Here is a 15,150-nt window from a genome sequence, read left to right as displayed (position 1 = left end):
ACTGGGAATGGGAAATAGTTGTTTTTATGGTTATCTGTATGTAACTCTCATGCCGTCTTCCAGATCGGTTGAGGTTTAACTGAGAGGACAACTCATGCCTTTGTATGTTTTCCTTAATTTCTTCTTCATTTAGAAAACTGTTTGCCCTCTTCAATCTATCACTGTTTATATAATGTAGGTATTTGCATGCCTTGTTTATGCCAGAGTGAACTGAAAGCCCTAGGAAGTGAGAGACATTTTGTGCCCGACTCCTTTTGTGGATTTAGACCTAAGTGGGTTTAAGGGCTCAGGCAGAGAGTGATCCTCAGAAACCAGCTGATACTCTCCAGACCTGACATCTTGGGTCCAAAGTTCTTGCCAGTCAAGCCCCTGGGGTTTGTGCTCATGTTTTCCTTCTGAGTAGCTCTTCCCAACTCCTTCTCCCTGAAGCCCAGCAGCTGTCCTTAGCACTGACCATCCCTTGTCGAGGATGCTGAGTTCAGGGCACGGCTCTGACCCGAGTTCTCCATGAGCCATGTGGGACTCTGGGTACTTGTGTTCGCAGCCCTGGGGTGGAGGGAGGAGGAGGACTGTGCCCTGCTACCCTTCCACAAAGATCATTAACGGTTTTTACTCGAGAGTTTGATTGAGCTACAGCACTCAGTAGAATTTGCCTCATGGCTTTGACCATGCAAAATAAGAAATAAACCCCGCTCTGTGTTTGAGAGGATCAGCTCAGACATCAAAGTGTGCAAACAGGCATGAGTGATTCTCATGCGATATAGAGGCTACCCTGTACGTAAGGGCCACGTACCTAAGACCTGGAGAAATCAGAGATCAAAAGCCCATCTTATCCAGTTGCTTTGAATTTGATTCTAAAGGTGCCTACAGACTTTACTCAGGGACATAGACCACACTGTGGGGATTGCAAAGCTGGAAGTTGAGCTGCGAGATGCACAGCATTGCAATATTAAAGTTTCTTGTAGATTTAGCCCTTGACATCATAGATGCAGCCATCACTCAAGTGCTGTAAAAGATCTTCTCCTGCCTTACCCTATTCTTCCTATCTTGTCAGTTATGTTGGAGTATGCCAAAATTTTTCTATTCAATATAAATGGGAGCAAAATGAAAATGTCCTGCTCCCTTTATCACAATTTATGTCTGTATTTGAACTTTGCCAGTATTTGTTTATGAAAACTGCTTGTTTTCCCCTCTGAATTTTTTTTGTCAGAGCAGCTCAATACAACTTGGATTAAAGGAAGTTGCAATACGTTAGAGAATCCCTGAAAATAGAAAAAGAATGTATTAGATTGCTGTGTAGCATTACCCTGCTAGTATCAAAATTAGACTGCTAGTTCTTGTAGAGTAGACATTTGGCTATTAATATTTAAATAAATAATGCAAGAAGCTGAGTTATTTCTAATTAAATCCAAGTTATAAAATAGTTGTGTAGAGCTTACTGCAGCTATGACTTACCTGTCTTACGCTTTCTTTGTGTCGAATTTTTCCTCACATTTAAGAGGTTTTTAAGGCTATTTTAGGTCTGTTTTTTGCTAGCCTGTAAAGTTCTTGCTTTTGAATAACTCTTGAGATAATTAGAAAAACAGAATTAGATTCCTTGGGCCCTTTAGGGAAAAGTGATGACTTCATAAGGATTGATGTATATTCCTATAGCATGCAGGAGGCCTAGTCAGAAATCTGCAAGAAGAAGGTAAAACACCCAAAGGAAGACTGCTTCCCATAAAGTAACATCAGCTGAAAGTATATTTATTTTCTTTCCCTAAAGTTGCTCTATGGAAAATGCCTTAAAAATTAGATTGTTTGCTTGTACTTGTACCAAAAGAGGCAGCTTCTCAGCAGTGCAATAATTTGATTTTTATACTGTGTCGTAAGTACTGCACAGCTCTGAGACAGCTGGATTTTCACTGCTGACTGAATCCAGTGTTTAAAGATCTTGGGTGTTTTCAGTCTTCTGATGTGTTGTATCTCTCTAGATTTTGTAATTGTTTCATACTTGAATCTGCTGGCTCAGGCTTGAGATTTCTGGATCCAGTTTCTTCTACCTTAACTTGTCAGAGCTGCAAAAAGACCCAACTTTGAAACCTTGGTTATTTTTAATCTATTTTCAATTCCTTGTAACTGTTAAAGGTCTAAACATTTAAGAGGAGCACCGGCTTACCTCATTTGTGAGTCACACCTTCACAATAACAGGATGTCTTTGGCAAAATGTTTTCAAGCTCATTGGAGTTGGATTCATTAGTAATGGTTTCATGTGGGTTTTTGGCTATACCTGCAGATAAAGTGGGGTTTTTTTTAGCAGAAATTCGTGTACAAGTGGCTCTTTGGAAGGCTGCTGTTCCTGAGTAGCAAAGGAAAGGCAATGGCTATGATTGGCAGTGAGGCATGGTGTTCATCCCTTCTCTTCTGGAAGGCTATTGATAATTATCTGTCTCTTGCTCATGAACTGTTGTGACGCACTGTTAAGGTAGACTTGTTCACTGACCCCAGCAGTCTCCTCTGTTCAGGAGGTGGAAGAGAATAACAAAGAAAATTTTCTTCCATCCTATTTATAAACTTTGTCATCTTGAAATGAATGAGTTTGGGCATGTGTTCAGTGCTGCTGGATTATGCAGTTAGGATTCTGTTCTGGCTGCCTAAATGAGAACAGTGTGTAACATATCACCATTCAGTGTGTGTGTGTAATCTGTTCTTGGTTCTGTGCTGTGTGCAGTTGGCAAGAAGGGTCAGGAATTAAATAAAGAGGACATCAGTGCATGTACCTGGATCTTGTTTGAAATCACAGGATACAAAGCTTCTAAAGCTGCTAGAAACTCAGCAGCTCCTCAAAGGAGAAGGCTGGTTGGCAGAAAAGACCCTGAAAGCTGCTTGGTTATGGAGTACTCTTAAAATTTAATGAAATGTAATCCAACATTTTAATTGCATGTCTGGGTTTATGAATTTAATGTTGACTTTAGCAATTCTGCTTAGTATCTAATGGGGCTAAACTCTTTGTGTAACAATGAATCTCCTCCGAAAGATCTTAATCTTAAGGAATACTAATACTTGAAAAAGCAGGGAGGGAGAGGCAGCAGTTGCAAAGATATCACCTGGTTTCTTGATGCTCTTCAAGTTTCAAGTGTCTTTTGTGGTTCAAAGCCATCTTTGCTTTAGCTTATGTTATGAAAATTTCCTCCTTACTAGTCTGCAGAATGGCTTGGACAACCTACAGTGAATATGTAAGAGAGAACTGTGATCTGCAGCCAAAATGATGGAAGCATTAAACATGGCTTTTTAGCAAAAGCACTGCAGAACAGCTTTCCAAAGCGACTTACTGTACCTCAACCAGTAGCCACAAATGCTGGCTTGTGTCCCTGGAAGGCTGAATGTTTGAGAAACACAGTTTGCAGCAGGAGTTAGTCAAGAGTTAGTTTAGGTACATCCTTGCCACATAATGCTGTACCATCTCTTCAGTCAGTCATGAGATATTACAGGTTTTTGCTGCTTTGCTGTTGGCTTCTGCTTACCAACTCTGCCTTTGCTGAGAGGTGACAATAAGAGAACACAAGAATGCTGCTGAACCTTTTATCCTCTGACTGCAGCACACGAGATCTTCATAATTCATCTGTTTGGGGTTGAAAGGGTAGGCAGGGAAGGCTGTGTTATATCTTGGATAGTCAAACTGTCAACAGTTTTTTTCTTTTACACCTTTGGTGTATGGCTGTGTGCACAGGCTGAAATGGGATGCTACTCCAGTGATTCTTGCTCTTCATGGTGGTTTATGTCAAGCCCAATATAGGACAGTAACTGGTGTAGGTCTGGCCAGTCGCATGTTCACTGCCCACAGGAGAGTCACTAACTGCGCCCCCTTCCAACTGCACAGGCTGATGTGGGGATGAGACTGAATGCGCTTCCCTGGGGCAGTGGACTTCAAGGAGAAGAGGAGGTAAATGTCCATTTCTTCATCTGTCCTCCAACAACATCCTATCCCACACCCAGCTGCCAGAATGGGCTGCACTGGGCAAAACACTTGGCACTAACTCTAGCAAGGCTGGCGGTTTCGTAGTACGAGACAGCTGGCATCCCATGAATCTGACACAGTGCTTGACATAACTATTAATCTATGTTAATGGATTGCCTGAATCACCTTAATTTTTCATTGTGGAATCAGCAAGGTGGATGCTTCAAGTCTGTGGGACTGAATATGCGCTGCCAAGGCACCCACCCGGCTCAAAGGTGGGAACCACGTTCTGGCGCAGCAGGTTGGTGCGCAGCTGATGTGGGAAGTGCTTGTACTAAAGCAGCAGTTTTGGAGTTGATGGATTGTGTGTCCTCTCTTGCTTTCATGTCTCAAATAGTTCTGGTTTCTCTGGAGCCTGAGATTGAGAGAAAATGTCTATCATGTAAACACTTTTCTTTTGTGTATATATATAATAGAAACTGTAAATGTTAACATGTTTTGTTATCTTGCAGTGTAATGTACCATTTAGAAACAGAGGGGTATTGGTTGGATGGGCAGCTTTCAGAAAGAGAAAGGGGTCTCTGCTGTAGCTTTTGCTATCCATCTTTGAGTTTCTATTGCTAGAAGGAGACCTGCTTTGGAAAGGTTATAATTGAAAGAAGTTACAAAATACAGCACCCCAGGAGGGTATAATCTCCTCAATCTCTTGGGAACTGCACATACTTGATAGACACTTCAAGGCGTAAGCCTTCTCTAAAAATAAAGGGAAGTTCATTGGTATCCACACAAAGACCTTTGGCCACCTGGACTTGATTCCAGATGTTGTCTGCTCTTTGCTGACAACAAGGAAGTGAGGAAGTGCTGTCTGAGCTGTGGATGTAAGGTGCGCTGCAACATTTTAGTCGTACTTATACTCCCCTGACCTAATTCCTTTACTTTTTTACTGGAACATGGATTAGCAGTGGCTTGCTAGTGTAAAAGTAACCGTCAGTTAATTCTTGTAAGTCAAGTCCTGTATGACTGTGAATTTGGGTAATGCCATCTTTTTGGAAAAAACAGGACAAACTCCTCAAATGGATGTGATAAAGGATAAGCAGGGGTGATCCGGGTGCCAAAAACTGACATGACAGGCAAGACTTGGATGGCGCTGGCTACTTTTGACTGCTGCTTTTTCCGTCTCTAAGTCACGACTGATCTCAGCTCTTAGCCAGAGCAGGCTTCTTTGGAGGCCTTAACACATTCCACAGGATTCCAGATTGTTCTGAAAATACTTTCTAAATGCTGTCTTAATTAAAGATTTCTTTAAGTCAGAATTAAGTTATTAAAATGTTCCAGGCATTTTCTAGAAGTCTTTGAAAGCTGACTGTACATTCCTTTCAAAGTTGATCTACTGCCTGTTACAGGTTACAAAGTAATACTGTGCTATTTGTGGGTTACAGATTCAAATAAATGTATGATTTTTACTTTTTCTTGCAGCAGTTTGCCTTGTTGTGAACTGATACTGCCATTGAGCCACTCTAGGATTTTGCAATTGTGTAGTTGTGGTCTTTTAGCAGTAATAGAAGAAAAAGTCTCTAGTGTTTCTGGGAGGGCATTTCCAAAATCCTTGGGTATATCAGACTAGATAGTGCTGCATAAGATGAGACTAACAGCCATCTAAAATGTCTTTTTTTTTTTTTTTTTTTTTTTGCAGAACCTGTGGCTGCTTCTAAAATAGTGGATGATCATACATGATAGATTTTGTACTTCACAGAAAAACTGTGTTGTGTGGAGTTGTTGGCAGCTCACACAGCTGTGGTGCTGCAAGCATTTAATACAGTGCTTAGGTGATCTGAAGATAACAGGTGCTTGAGAGATGTGCCTTTAAAGACAAGTTGGGCTGTCCTGGGTCTGCTCCTGCCAAGATCTATGAGAAGAGGTAGTTCTCTGCCATTACAATAGTGATTAGAGCCCCAAACCCAAACCATGTCCTGACTTTTTTAGACATGTATTGAGTGCTGCTGGTTTGGGTTTTTAATTAGAATTTTAGGATTTTAAAGGCACACTGCAAATAGCTGTATTCTGTGTATCTAACTGAAAAGGCTGTGTATTGGAGGGAGGTGAATTTCTATAACAGTAAAGCAGAATTCTTACCTTAAACGGTGTGTTTGTAAGAGAGCTCTGAGTCTGCTCTCTTTCCAAATACGTGTTCTGCAGACATCATGTTCTTCCTTGCATTTTGCAGGTAGTTTGGAGGAGCTAGTGGCTTCACTAGAGTTGCCACCTTTTCCTGGTGAGTGCAGTTAACTTCCTCATATGATGATAATCAGTCTCCCTTTACTCAACCAGTGTTCAGAAAACTTCGCTGCTCTTTCGAAGATTAAGTCAGTGTAGAGGTGTCTGTCTGAGCTTGGAGTTGGCCTTTGACATTTTGCTGCTCAGTTCTATAAAATTGCAAAAGGTTTCAAAAAAAAAAAAAAAAATTCGGCCTTGTCCATTTATGTTGTTTCTGCTGGGGCCCATGAGCAGCTGTGAAACTGCTTATCAAGTTGATGTTCAGATTCTGATTGGAAATTGCAAGAGCATGTCAGGCTAGAACTCAGCTTAAAAACAAATGTGTGGTGATAGAGTGCACTATTGTCGTGTACATCACTGCAAAACTTTTTACAATAAGTGGAATGTTAATTGTTTTCTGTTTGCTTTGCAATCTTCTGATGTGTCAAAAGCCGTGTAGTTATCTATTCTTATTAAAGGTTCTGCAGTGACAATGGGTGGCTGTGTCCATATTTGCTGTGCAATTACTGTTCAGTAGCAGGAAAGCCTGCTAAGTGGTCAGTCGGTAAAAGCATTACTGGGAAACTACGTGGCTATTGAGCACTTAAAAGCTGAAGACAAATTTTCAACTGTCTTTTGTGTTCTGAAAGAAGGATGGGAAGCAGTTCTTACCAACTTTGCACTGAGATCAGAGACTAAGCAGTGAAGGCAATAACTGAGTGCATTAATCCATGGGGCTGAGAAAAACATTTATTTCCTGAGAGAACAAAGTATGACAGGGCTGTTTATCTCCCTTAAGTTTCCCAGGAGATATGAACCCAAAATACGTTGTGCTCAGCCTCTTCTATCACTGTACTAGATAATTTCTTTGTAAAACAACTTACCCAGAGAGATCAGCTTTCTAGCACAAGCCTTGCTCCTCTGTTCCTGCTCTGTTCTTGAAAGCGTTTTGCAAATTTGCCTTGTCTGTGAGAGGTGCCCCTTCCAGAGCAGCATGGATAGAAAGAGCTGCTTGCATTAAAAAGACAAAGTAATAACATTGTGTGACAGTGTGACAGTTGCTTTTCCCTGACCCACCAAACAACGTATATTGGGGAGGTGCAGTTGGGGAAGGTTTATGTAGTTTTTGGACCACTTCACTGCAATCTGAAACCCAAGTTACGTGTTTACTGGGACGATTTTCACTTGCAGTGTATCGTTCTCCCAGTCTCTCTCTGGATCTGGATGATGGACTGTCTTTAGGGATGTGGGACTCTGCTCACAGGCCAGGAAGTTGTGCTGAACACTTTCTATTTGAGTTGGACACGCTTGCCTGCTTGTTGGGCAAGCTCTTTCAGTTGGCTTCGACCTTTCCATACAGGAATGCCTGTTTGGGCCACAGGAACAGCTGAATTAGCTGGTTTTCCAGAATGTTTTGCTTGAGCTGTCTCTAAAGCCAAAGCCATGGAAGGCTTTTTAATACAGAAATTTGGCATGAGCAAATGCCAAGTTAGGCAAAGCGTGTTGAGCTGGTGGCAGCTGAAGGCTTGTATAGAAGCACTCCCTGAAGGAAGGGAGAGTCTTTCCCGAGTGCTGGTTGCATGCACAGCAGCGAGACTTTGCCCCTGTTATATTGCTGGTAGTGAGTCACAGCCCTGTAAATCTTAGCTATACCTGTGATAGCAGTGGTTTTCCAGCATCAGTGTTTGTGTACGTTATATCTGTGCTGATTTATATTACTCAAGAACCTTTGGAGCAGGAAGACTGTATCACCTTGTTGAAATGGCTTTCATTAGAGGGAAAGGGAAACTTGAGTTTCTTTCCGGATTAAAATCCCTGCTCTCACTCACTTTGTTTGAAGCAGTAAGCCACTATTTATTTGAGATAGAGTTTAAATTTTAAAACCACAAAATACTCAGGAAGGGATGTAATTTTGAGCACCCCTAATGGTGATAACCTGGATAAAACAATTGCAGGAAATACATTTCTGGGGGAGAAGTGAAGGGAGGTACTCGGGGTGTGCCACTTTTCTGATAACTTCTGGAGTTTACGCCTCTTACCAGAAGGATTTTGGATGTTTGACTGGTACAATCAAAGCCAGCTGGATTATGGGAATTATAAGGGGGGGTTTTTAAGCATTTTTTAAAAAGCCCAAGAAGTCCAATTAGTAGAATTCAATTCATAGGAGTTTAAAAATTAATGGTAAGTTACCTTATAAAATATAGATCACTTGAGACTAAACTAAGAGCAGACATATGGTTTTGATTTTTTTTTTTCCCTTTAAACTCTGGCAGGGTACTGAGGCCAGACAACTTTATTTTCCTGATACATTATAACCAGCTGCAGATGTTTTAGACATTATCGCTTCTAAATGGGTTTTGACAAATGTCTCCTGGAAGCCAGCAGCTCTAAATATTACGTGCAGTATATTCTGAGGAAATGTTGAAAATAAAGTTTTAGGAATTAAATGTTCAGTGTTTGAATCAAGAAAATTTACTTTCTGCCTTTGTCAGGGGATTTGCTAGCTGAAAACATCCTTTTGCAAGACATGCACAGATGTTAGTTAGGACACATGTAGAGAACAGAAGAAATATTGACATGGATGATCTTGCATGGTATGTTATTTATTGGCCCTCTATTGCTGATACTGGAAGGTGGGCACTTGCTTGAAAGGGTACTTAAACACATCTGCTAAACTGGAATTTGTAACAGGTATGCAACCTTTCAGCACTGAGGCAAAAAAAAAAAAAGACATGTATTTGAATATATGGAAACGTTGTGTTTTGTGTGTCAGTGACAACAGCATGGCCCTCTACTACAGAAACTTTTGTGATATTTCAATTACTCTTTTTGTGCCTTTTTTTTTTTCTGCATAGCTTTGAATTGAACACTTGCCCAGAAGGACATCTTTGTGTGTGTGTGTATATATATGGTACAAAAAGTTGCTTGCATGGTCAAATGTATGGCTTTGGGGTGGAGAGGGACTATATGGTTATTGACATGGGCATTACATCACAAGTCCTTGACTTCCAAAATTCAGACAGCTTGATTCATCACTACATAAACGGTTCACTCTTTTTTTTTTTTTTTTTCTTCTTTCTTCTTCTCCCCACACCCTGAGAGAGGTTGGGAAAATATCTGTGCTTTGCTGCAGACACCTCATTAAAATGGGATTCAGTGTGCAGCACCCTGAGTTCTCAGTCTGGTCAAGGCAGGAGAGGAAGGAGGCATCCTGAGAGGACCAGCTGAGTGTCTGAAGGCTCAATGCTCAAAAGTAGGTAGTGGAAATACACCTTAGACAGGTATGTGCCAAACAGGTAATACATCTGATAAGGATTGTTTATATGTTAGCAGTTCATCAAGTAATGGTGGTCCTAATTGTTAGAAATTGTTGGAGGCTTTGTCAAAAATCTTTATAGAGAGTTTTAAAAGGAAATGGGTATTGCTTATCAGTAGCTTTTTGTGCAAAGACTTTTTTGGTAAAAAGATATTTAAAAAAAGCCATGTACCTTTATATATATATATATATAAGGTTAGTGATGCATCTCATTTGTAACTAAAGGGAATCTCCTTGCCTGTCTGCATTACCCCTAAAGAGCCTTCTTCCAGCTTTGGACCAGTTTAAGCATAAGCCAGCTTGTGCTCGTTGAAATCCCTCGAGTCTGCCTGGCACTGGGGAGCAATTCCAAGAGAAGATTAGAGATGGCAAGCATCAATGGGTAACGACTTGAGCAGGGACCTGCATGCTTTACTTGAAGGGACATGGCACAGTGCCCTGCAGCGGGGAGTCGAATCAAGCAAATGCAAGTCTAATGATTTGGATTTTGCTACTTCACATTAGTGTTTAAAACTGCTTAGATATAATCCTCCTAGCAAATCTTTCCATGCTTTGCGATGGCAAACATTTGCTGCTGCACACTGATTTTTTTTTTTTTTTTTTTAAAAGTATGAACTGGTTATACTGAATTCTTGTGCAGCTGAACAAAGGCTCTCACTGATGCCTGGCAAAGAGGAGAAGTTTTCGTGTTTGATTCTATTTGTACAGGAGCATAAAATGGTTCTTTGTATCAATGTGCAAATGAAACATTCAGCCAAAGGTTTGGTTTTGATACTTGCCAGTTGTGTAGTGACTCTGGAAAATGTATGTATCAAATACTTGGCAGCAGGAGGTAACTCTGCTAAGTTGCTGTAAAGCTACTGGTTGCAAGTGTTTAGTTGGACATGTTTTCATATCTCACAAATTATTAAGAAAGTTTATACTGAAGGTTGCTGTAGATAATATGAATCTTTTCTTAGTGGTTGCTCACTTGAGCAACAAAGGGAGGTTTTTTCCCCACTCACCCAGAATGTTTCCACTATGTCTAGTTTGCTCTGGTTTCTTGCCATGACTTCATCAGAAAAAAATCTCAAAGATTGTATGTGTCCCTCAGCTGCAACTATCTTACCGTACACTCTCCAGAAGTCCCTTGTCTGTACGGTGTATGGAGCCCAAAGTCCTCACACTTTCTGATTAAAAGACAAGCCACAGTTCATTTTCTGAAACATCAATCAAAACCACGCAGTATTTTTATGCAGCACTTGGAAGATTGATCTGAATACTTTGAAATCTGTAGTAGCTATGAACTTTGGCTTGCATCTTCTTGTAAGGGAAAGAAAATGATCCAACCTTTAATGGAAACTAGCGGAAAGTTGGCTTCTATTTAACTTAAGAAACCACCCCAAATTCCTTTGTCCCTGTGGTCTAAATGGAATATTTGGCTTGTCCAAAACAACTGCTGCTTTTTGAAAATGCATTTAAAGGAATTTTGGAGATTAAAGTATTTGATTTTTCCCACTTTAACACCATGTACTATAGTTGCTTCATACTTTCCCTTCTTGGATGAAACGTTTAGCTTACTGTACTGAGAACTGCTATGTCAGTTGTTCTAGTCAGGATAGTTCTTAGTGAGGATGGAGGATTAAGGCTTTTAACTACATGAGCATGGGGTTTTTTTGCATCCAGTGATCTTTCTGAGGCTTGCAAAGAAGATTACTTAAATAGAATGGTGTTGCTGTGGAGTCGTTGTTGTTTAATCGGGAACTTCTTTGGCTGTCACTGAGACTGAAATGTTATCATGGGCTGAATGCAGTTCTGAAAACTAAAGCCAAGTGCCTATTTAAAGTTCTATATAGGAAAGGTGGTTTAAATTGCAGCAACCAATTAGATTCAACTGTTTGGAGATGTTAAAAATAGGTGTCCTAAGCAGCCAAAAATGTGTTGAATTTCCCACCTACTAGTAAGCATTTATTGATTCCTTTAAGGCTGGCACTGAGGTTTTCCTTCTGTTTTTACAGAAGCAACCTTCCGCTTTAGAAGGTTTTTAACTTCTTTGGCTCAATAAGCCTGAAAGTTGGGGGACAGTGGAGTTTGGCACATGTCCCTGTATGAGGGAGTATGAAAGTGTGAATTTGAGTTTGAGTGGTAGAGGTAGCAGAAAGAATAGTAAATTAATTGCCTCAATGTGCTCTCCTGCCTGACAAATAATGATCCAGTAACCAAACACCATGTGTTAAGGGGGACTGTGACACAAGTTGCATCACTAACAGAGGTGATTTGATGATCTTGCCCACGTTTTGTGGGTTACCTCCCCCTCCATTGTGCTAGTACAGCTCTGGATGGGGATGTACTGTAAACTAGATTGATGAGATGAGCTGGATTTGAAACAGGAGAAAAGCTTTTTAACCAAGCTTTGCTCCCAAAGATGATGAGTATACAATAGCAGTGTAATTTAGTGAACTGTTTTTGCTGAGCTGTGTAGAGAGAAAAGACTGTTGGTCTCACCTGTTCAAAGAATTTGCAAAGATTTACTTCAGACCACGGACAAAAGTGTCAGGATTTATCAATATAGGATTAGTTTTACTTGAAAGTACATAGCAGCCTTGATTTTGTTTGTTTTATGTGAATTGGAAGGTAATTCCACTAAATTGCATGTATTAAGAGTCTTATTTTTTACTTTTGGCAAGATTGACATCTTATCATTACTAAGTGTTATGGTCCTTCCTCCTCCTAATGCAATTTGTGAAAATCCAGTCCTACGTAGGCTGCTCCTGAGTAGCTGTTCTAAATGGGATTACTGAAATGTTGACATTTATCTGAGCTTTTTACTTTTATAATTCATAATAGACAACTGCTCTGGTTTATGCTTTTTGGGATGGTGAACTTGCCTTGCCCCTTTGCATGGTGGTAAATTTATGGAAAAACATAAATATTTCCTAATCTGGGAGCATTATATGGACACTTAAATCTTGAAGTCTCTTTGCTTGTTACTTCAAGTTTCAAGAGATGCTCTTAGAAATAAAAAAACCCTATTTCAGTTAATGTGTGGCCCCGAGAGTATTTCATAACATCAGGCATGGGAAAATATGTCTAGTTGAAGGCATCTGTGAAGCGATACTGAGAAGTAAAAGCTTGAGGAGGGGTGAAAGTATTTCATTGCTCTGTGTGCATGTTGAAGTGAATTTAGATGCATCTGAAAGACCACTCTGGCAACTTGCTGTGCAAAACCGAGGCTGACTTTTAGTATGTGTTAGATATGAATTATGAAGTGATCTGAGTCCATATTCAGTGTGCATCTCTTAATAGCATAAAATTATTCAAAGTTGAGTTGCTTCCTAGCATTTATGATTCTCTTGCTTTTCTAGCAAAGGTGATAACTTTCACATGTAGCATTTTACTTGCATTTTCAGAAGGCAGTTGTTTTTTTATATTGCCTTAAAATAGGTAGCTTGTCTCTGAGTGGTCTTACATGTGCTGACAGCCGAAACTAGAACTGTATGTATTTAATGGGTTTAGTTTGGGATTCAGGCTAACATGCTTGAAAGAAAGTTTGCCATGTACCGTCATGTTCCATGATCTCATGGGGAGAGATTGTTCACAGGTTTGGGTGTGGCTGACTTTGGTTTGGGCTAAATAATCTGCCTACTTAATACTGCTAGTTTTGGTAAACAGTGTGGTGCTTTTTTTCCTGAAGCTTGACAACCAGCCGCCTTCTTGTGGTTCTGCTTCTACTTAAAAAGCTGTATTTCTTACCACAGCCTTTATCTTCCATGCAGCCCTCCCTTACGAGTAGCACTGCAGAGATGATGTAACCCACAACAGGTTTCCTGACTAAATGCTACGACAAATTGTTACAGCTACTTGAAAGCAGTTGCTGTTCTGCTTAATTTTACAGTGTCAAGTTACTCTAAGCGCCAAAACTCTCCGTTTCCCTTTGTATAGAGGTCACTGTATGTGTCTCACCTGTAAACGTGTCATCCCCGTGTGTCCTCTCCTTTATGATGGGGAGAACAGATGTTTCTACCAACCAAAAGATACTTCAGGCACTTGCCACAGGAGATGGTCACCAGGCTGTTGAAAGCAATCTTTATGGGCAGGCTGGTCTTTCACAAGGAGATGTGTTTACGGAGCATGAAATTAACATTTTTGTACAGAGGCAAATAATTGCTTACAACGGAGACTTTAGTAGCAGATTTGAAGCTTGAATGATTATTAGTAAGGTCAGATGGAGCACGGAGTGATGTCCACCGCCTGAGCAAAGTCATTCAGAACTTTTTAGCTGTTCATTTATGCTGAAAGGTTTTAAGATGTTGTAAAGTTCACACCTTGAGCTTGTCACTTTTGATAAAAACTTGTAATAGGCTGTGTTGCTATATCTGTAGTGTGGTATGGTTCCTTCAAAATCATTCTTGAATGGAAAATTATTTTTTGACGTGCAGAAGGAGGGGGAAAACCCCATTGCCATTATCTTAGTCTTGAACTATTATCTAGTGATACTCCAGCAATGGCAGGGTTTTTAAGAGACTGCAGAAGTGTCTGTGAAACAGGCATTTGTCACCACTGAAAGGGATGTCTGTGAAAGCTTTCTGTGGTCAGGAGATGGGTCTGAAGGGCCGGTAGGTCTCGGGTAGTGCTGGCTGTCCTGAGCTGCTCTGGTTAATGCTCTCACTCGTCAGGTCAGGGCTTTTTCTTGAGCAATGATGAAAAACTGTTTCCGAAGAATGGATATTGGCAAAATTAACCGGATTGATTCTTCACTTATGACACAGATCAAGTCTTGAACTTCAGTCTTCTATGGTAATAAGACCAGTTCATCATCACTAATTGCATCTCTTCATTTCTGGTTTCCTCAGCCTGCTTATTCCCTCAAGGTGACTTCCCCACTCAACAGATGTGCATGTCTGACAGAACATTTCAAAACCACCGAGCTTGAAGTAGGTGAACTTCTTGTAGAAGAAAATCTGTTTTGTTGCAATTAACCACGTCACAGAATTTAGTCTAAATTGGACTAATGTTAAATGTAAGTGTCCGGTCAAAGTGGAGGTAGTGCTTCCTCTCTGCACACTGCAGTTTAAATGGTGCTTAATGCTTGCAGTGCTCTATTTTCAAAGCGTCTGTGCTTCTTCAGGGAGGGACAAATTAAAAAATAACCAACATCACAAAAGCTGTTCTGAAAACCTTTTTCAAATTGCCCATGTTACACCCATGATTTTCCCATTCATTTTCTGTAGGACATTCTTCAGAGGCAGTGGGAGTTCCTCTTTTGTTCATCTGGTGCTGAACAGCCCTAACCGTAACACCTTGCAGTAGTTACCCTTGTGTGTACTGAAAGTCAGTGCATGTGGCTTTTAAAGGAACATCCAAGCATCGCCTGAATACACCCCAGAACAACTGTCCTTGTGTTCTAGGAACACTCAGAATCTAGGATACAGGATACGTCTCACTCCCTGCTCCCATTACAAGAAGGCTTTCAAGTAGTTTAAGCTACTGCTATACAAGACTGAACAGAGATTCACCTTCAGAATTCCTCCAGACAGGTGAAATGGTACCCAGTGTTTCTGCACACTTCACGTAGGCTGTGCAATAGCACTGTTTTGCTAGCACTGTTTTTGCCATGAGGTGGTACACCATAAATTTTCAGAGGACACGAACGAGATCATGCATA

General features: G+C 40.5%; 1 protein-coding gene across 3 annotated transcripts in view; it reads left to right on the top strand.

Annotated features, from left to right (window-relative positions):
- GALNT10 (polypeptide N-acetylgalactosaminyltransferase 10) overlaps positions 1 to 15,150 on the top strand; it is an 85,506-nt gene that overhangs the window by 12,016 nt on the left and 58,340 nt on the right. Inside the window, exons 2-3 of one of the 3 annotated variants that reach the window (XM_074915788.1) lie at positions 9,371 to 9,396; positions 14,085 to 14,112. The exons of the other annotated variants lie outside the window; for them this stretch is intronic. Coding sequence (XP_074771889.1) covers positions 9,371 to 9,396; positions 14,085 to 14,112 — 54 coding nt within the window. The remainder of the gene's footprint in view (positions 1 to 9,370; positions 9,397 to 14,084; positions 14,113 to 15,150) is intronic. 3 annotated transcript variants of the gene reach the window in all.

Source organism: Athene noctua, chromosome 12, assembly GCF_965140245.1.
Source record: "Athene noctua chromosome 12, bAthNoc1.hap1.1, whole genome shotgun sequence".
Lineage (NCBI taxonomy): Eukaryota > Metazoa > Chordata > Aves > Strigiformes > Strigidae > Athene > Athene noctua.
Note: the sequence above shows the minus strand (reverse complement) of the source record. Positions and strands in the feature narration are given on the sequence as shown.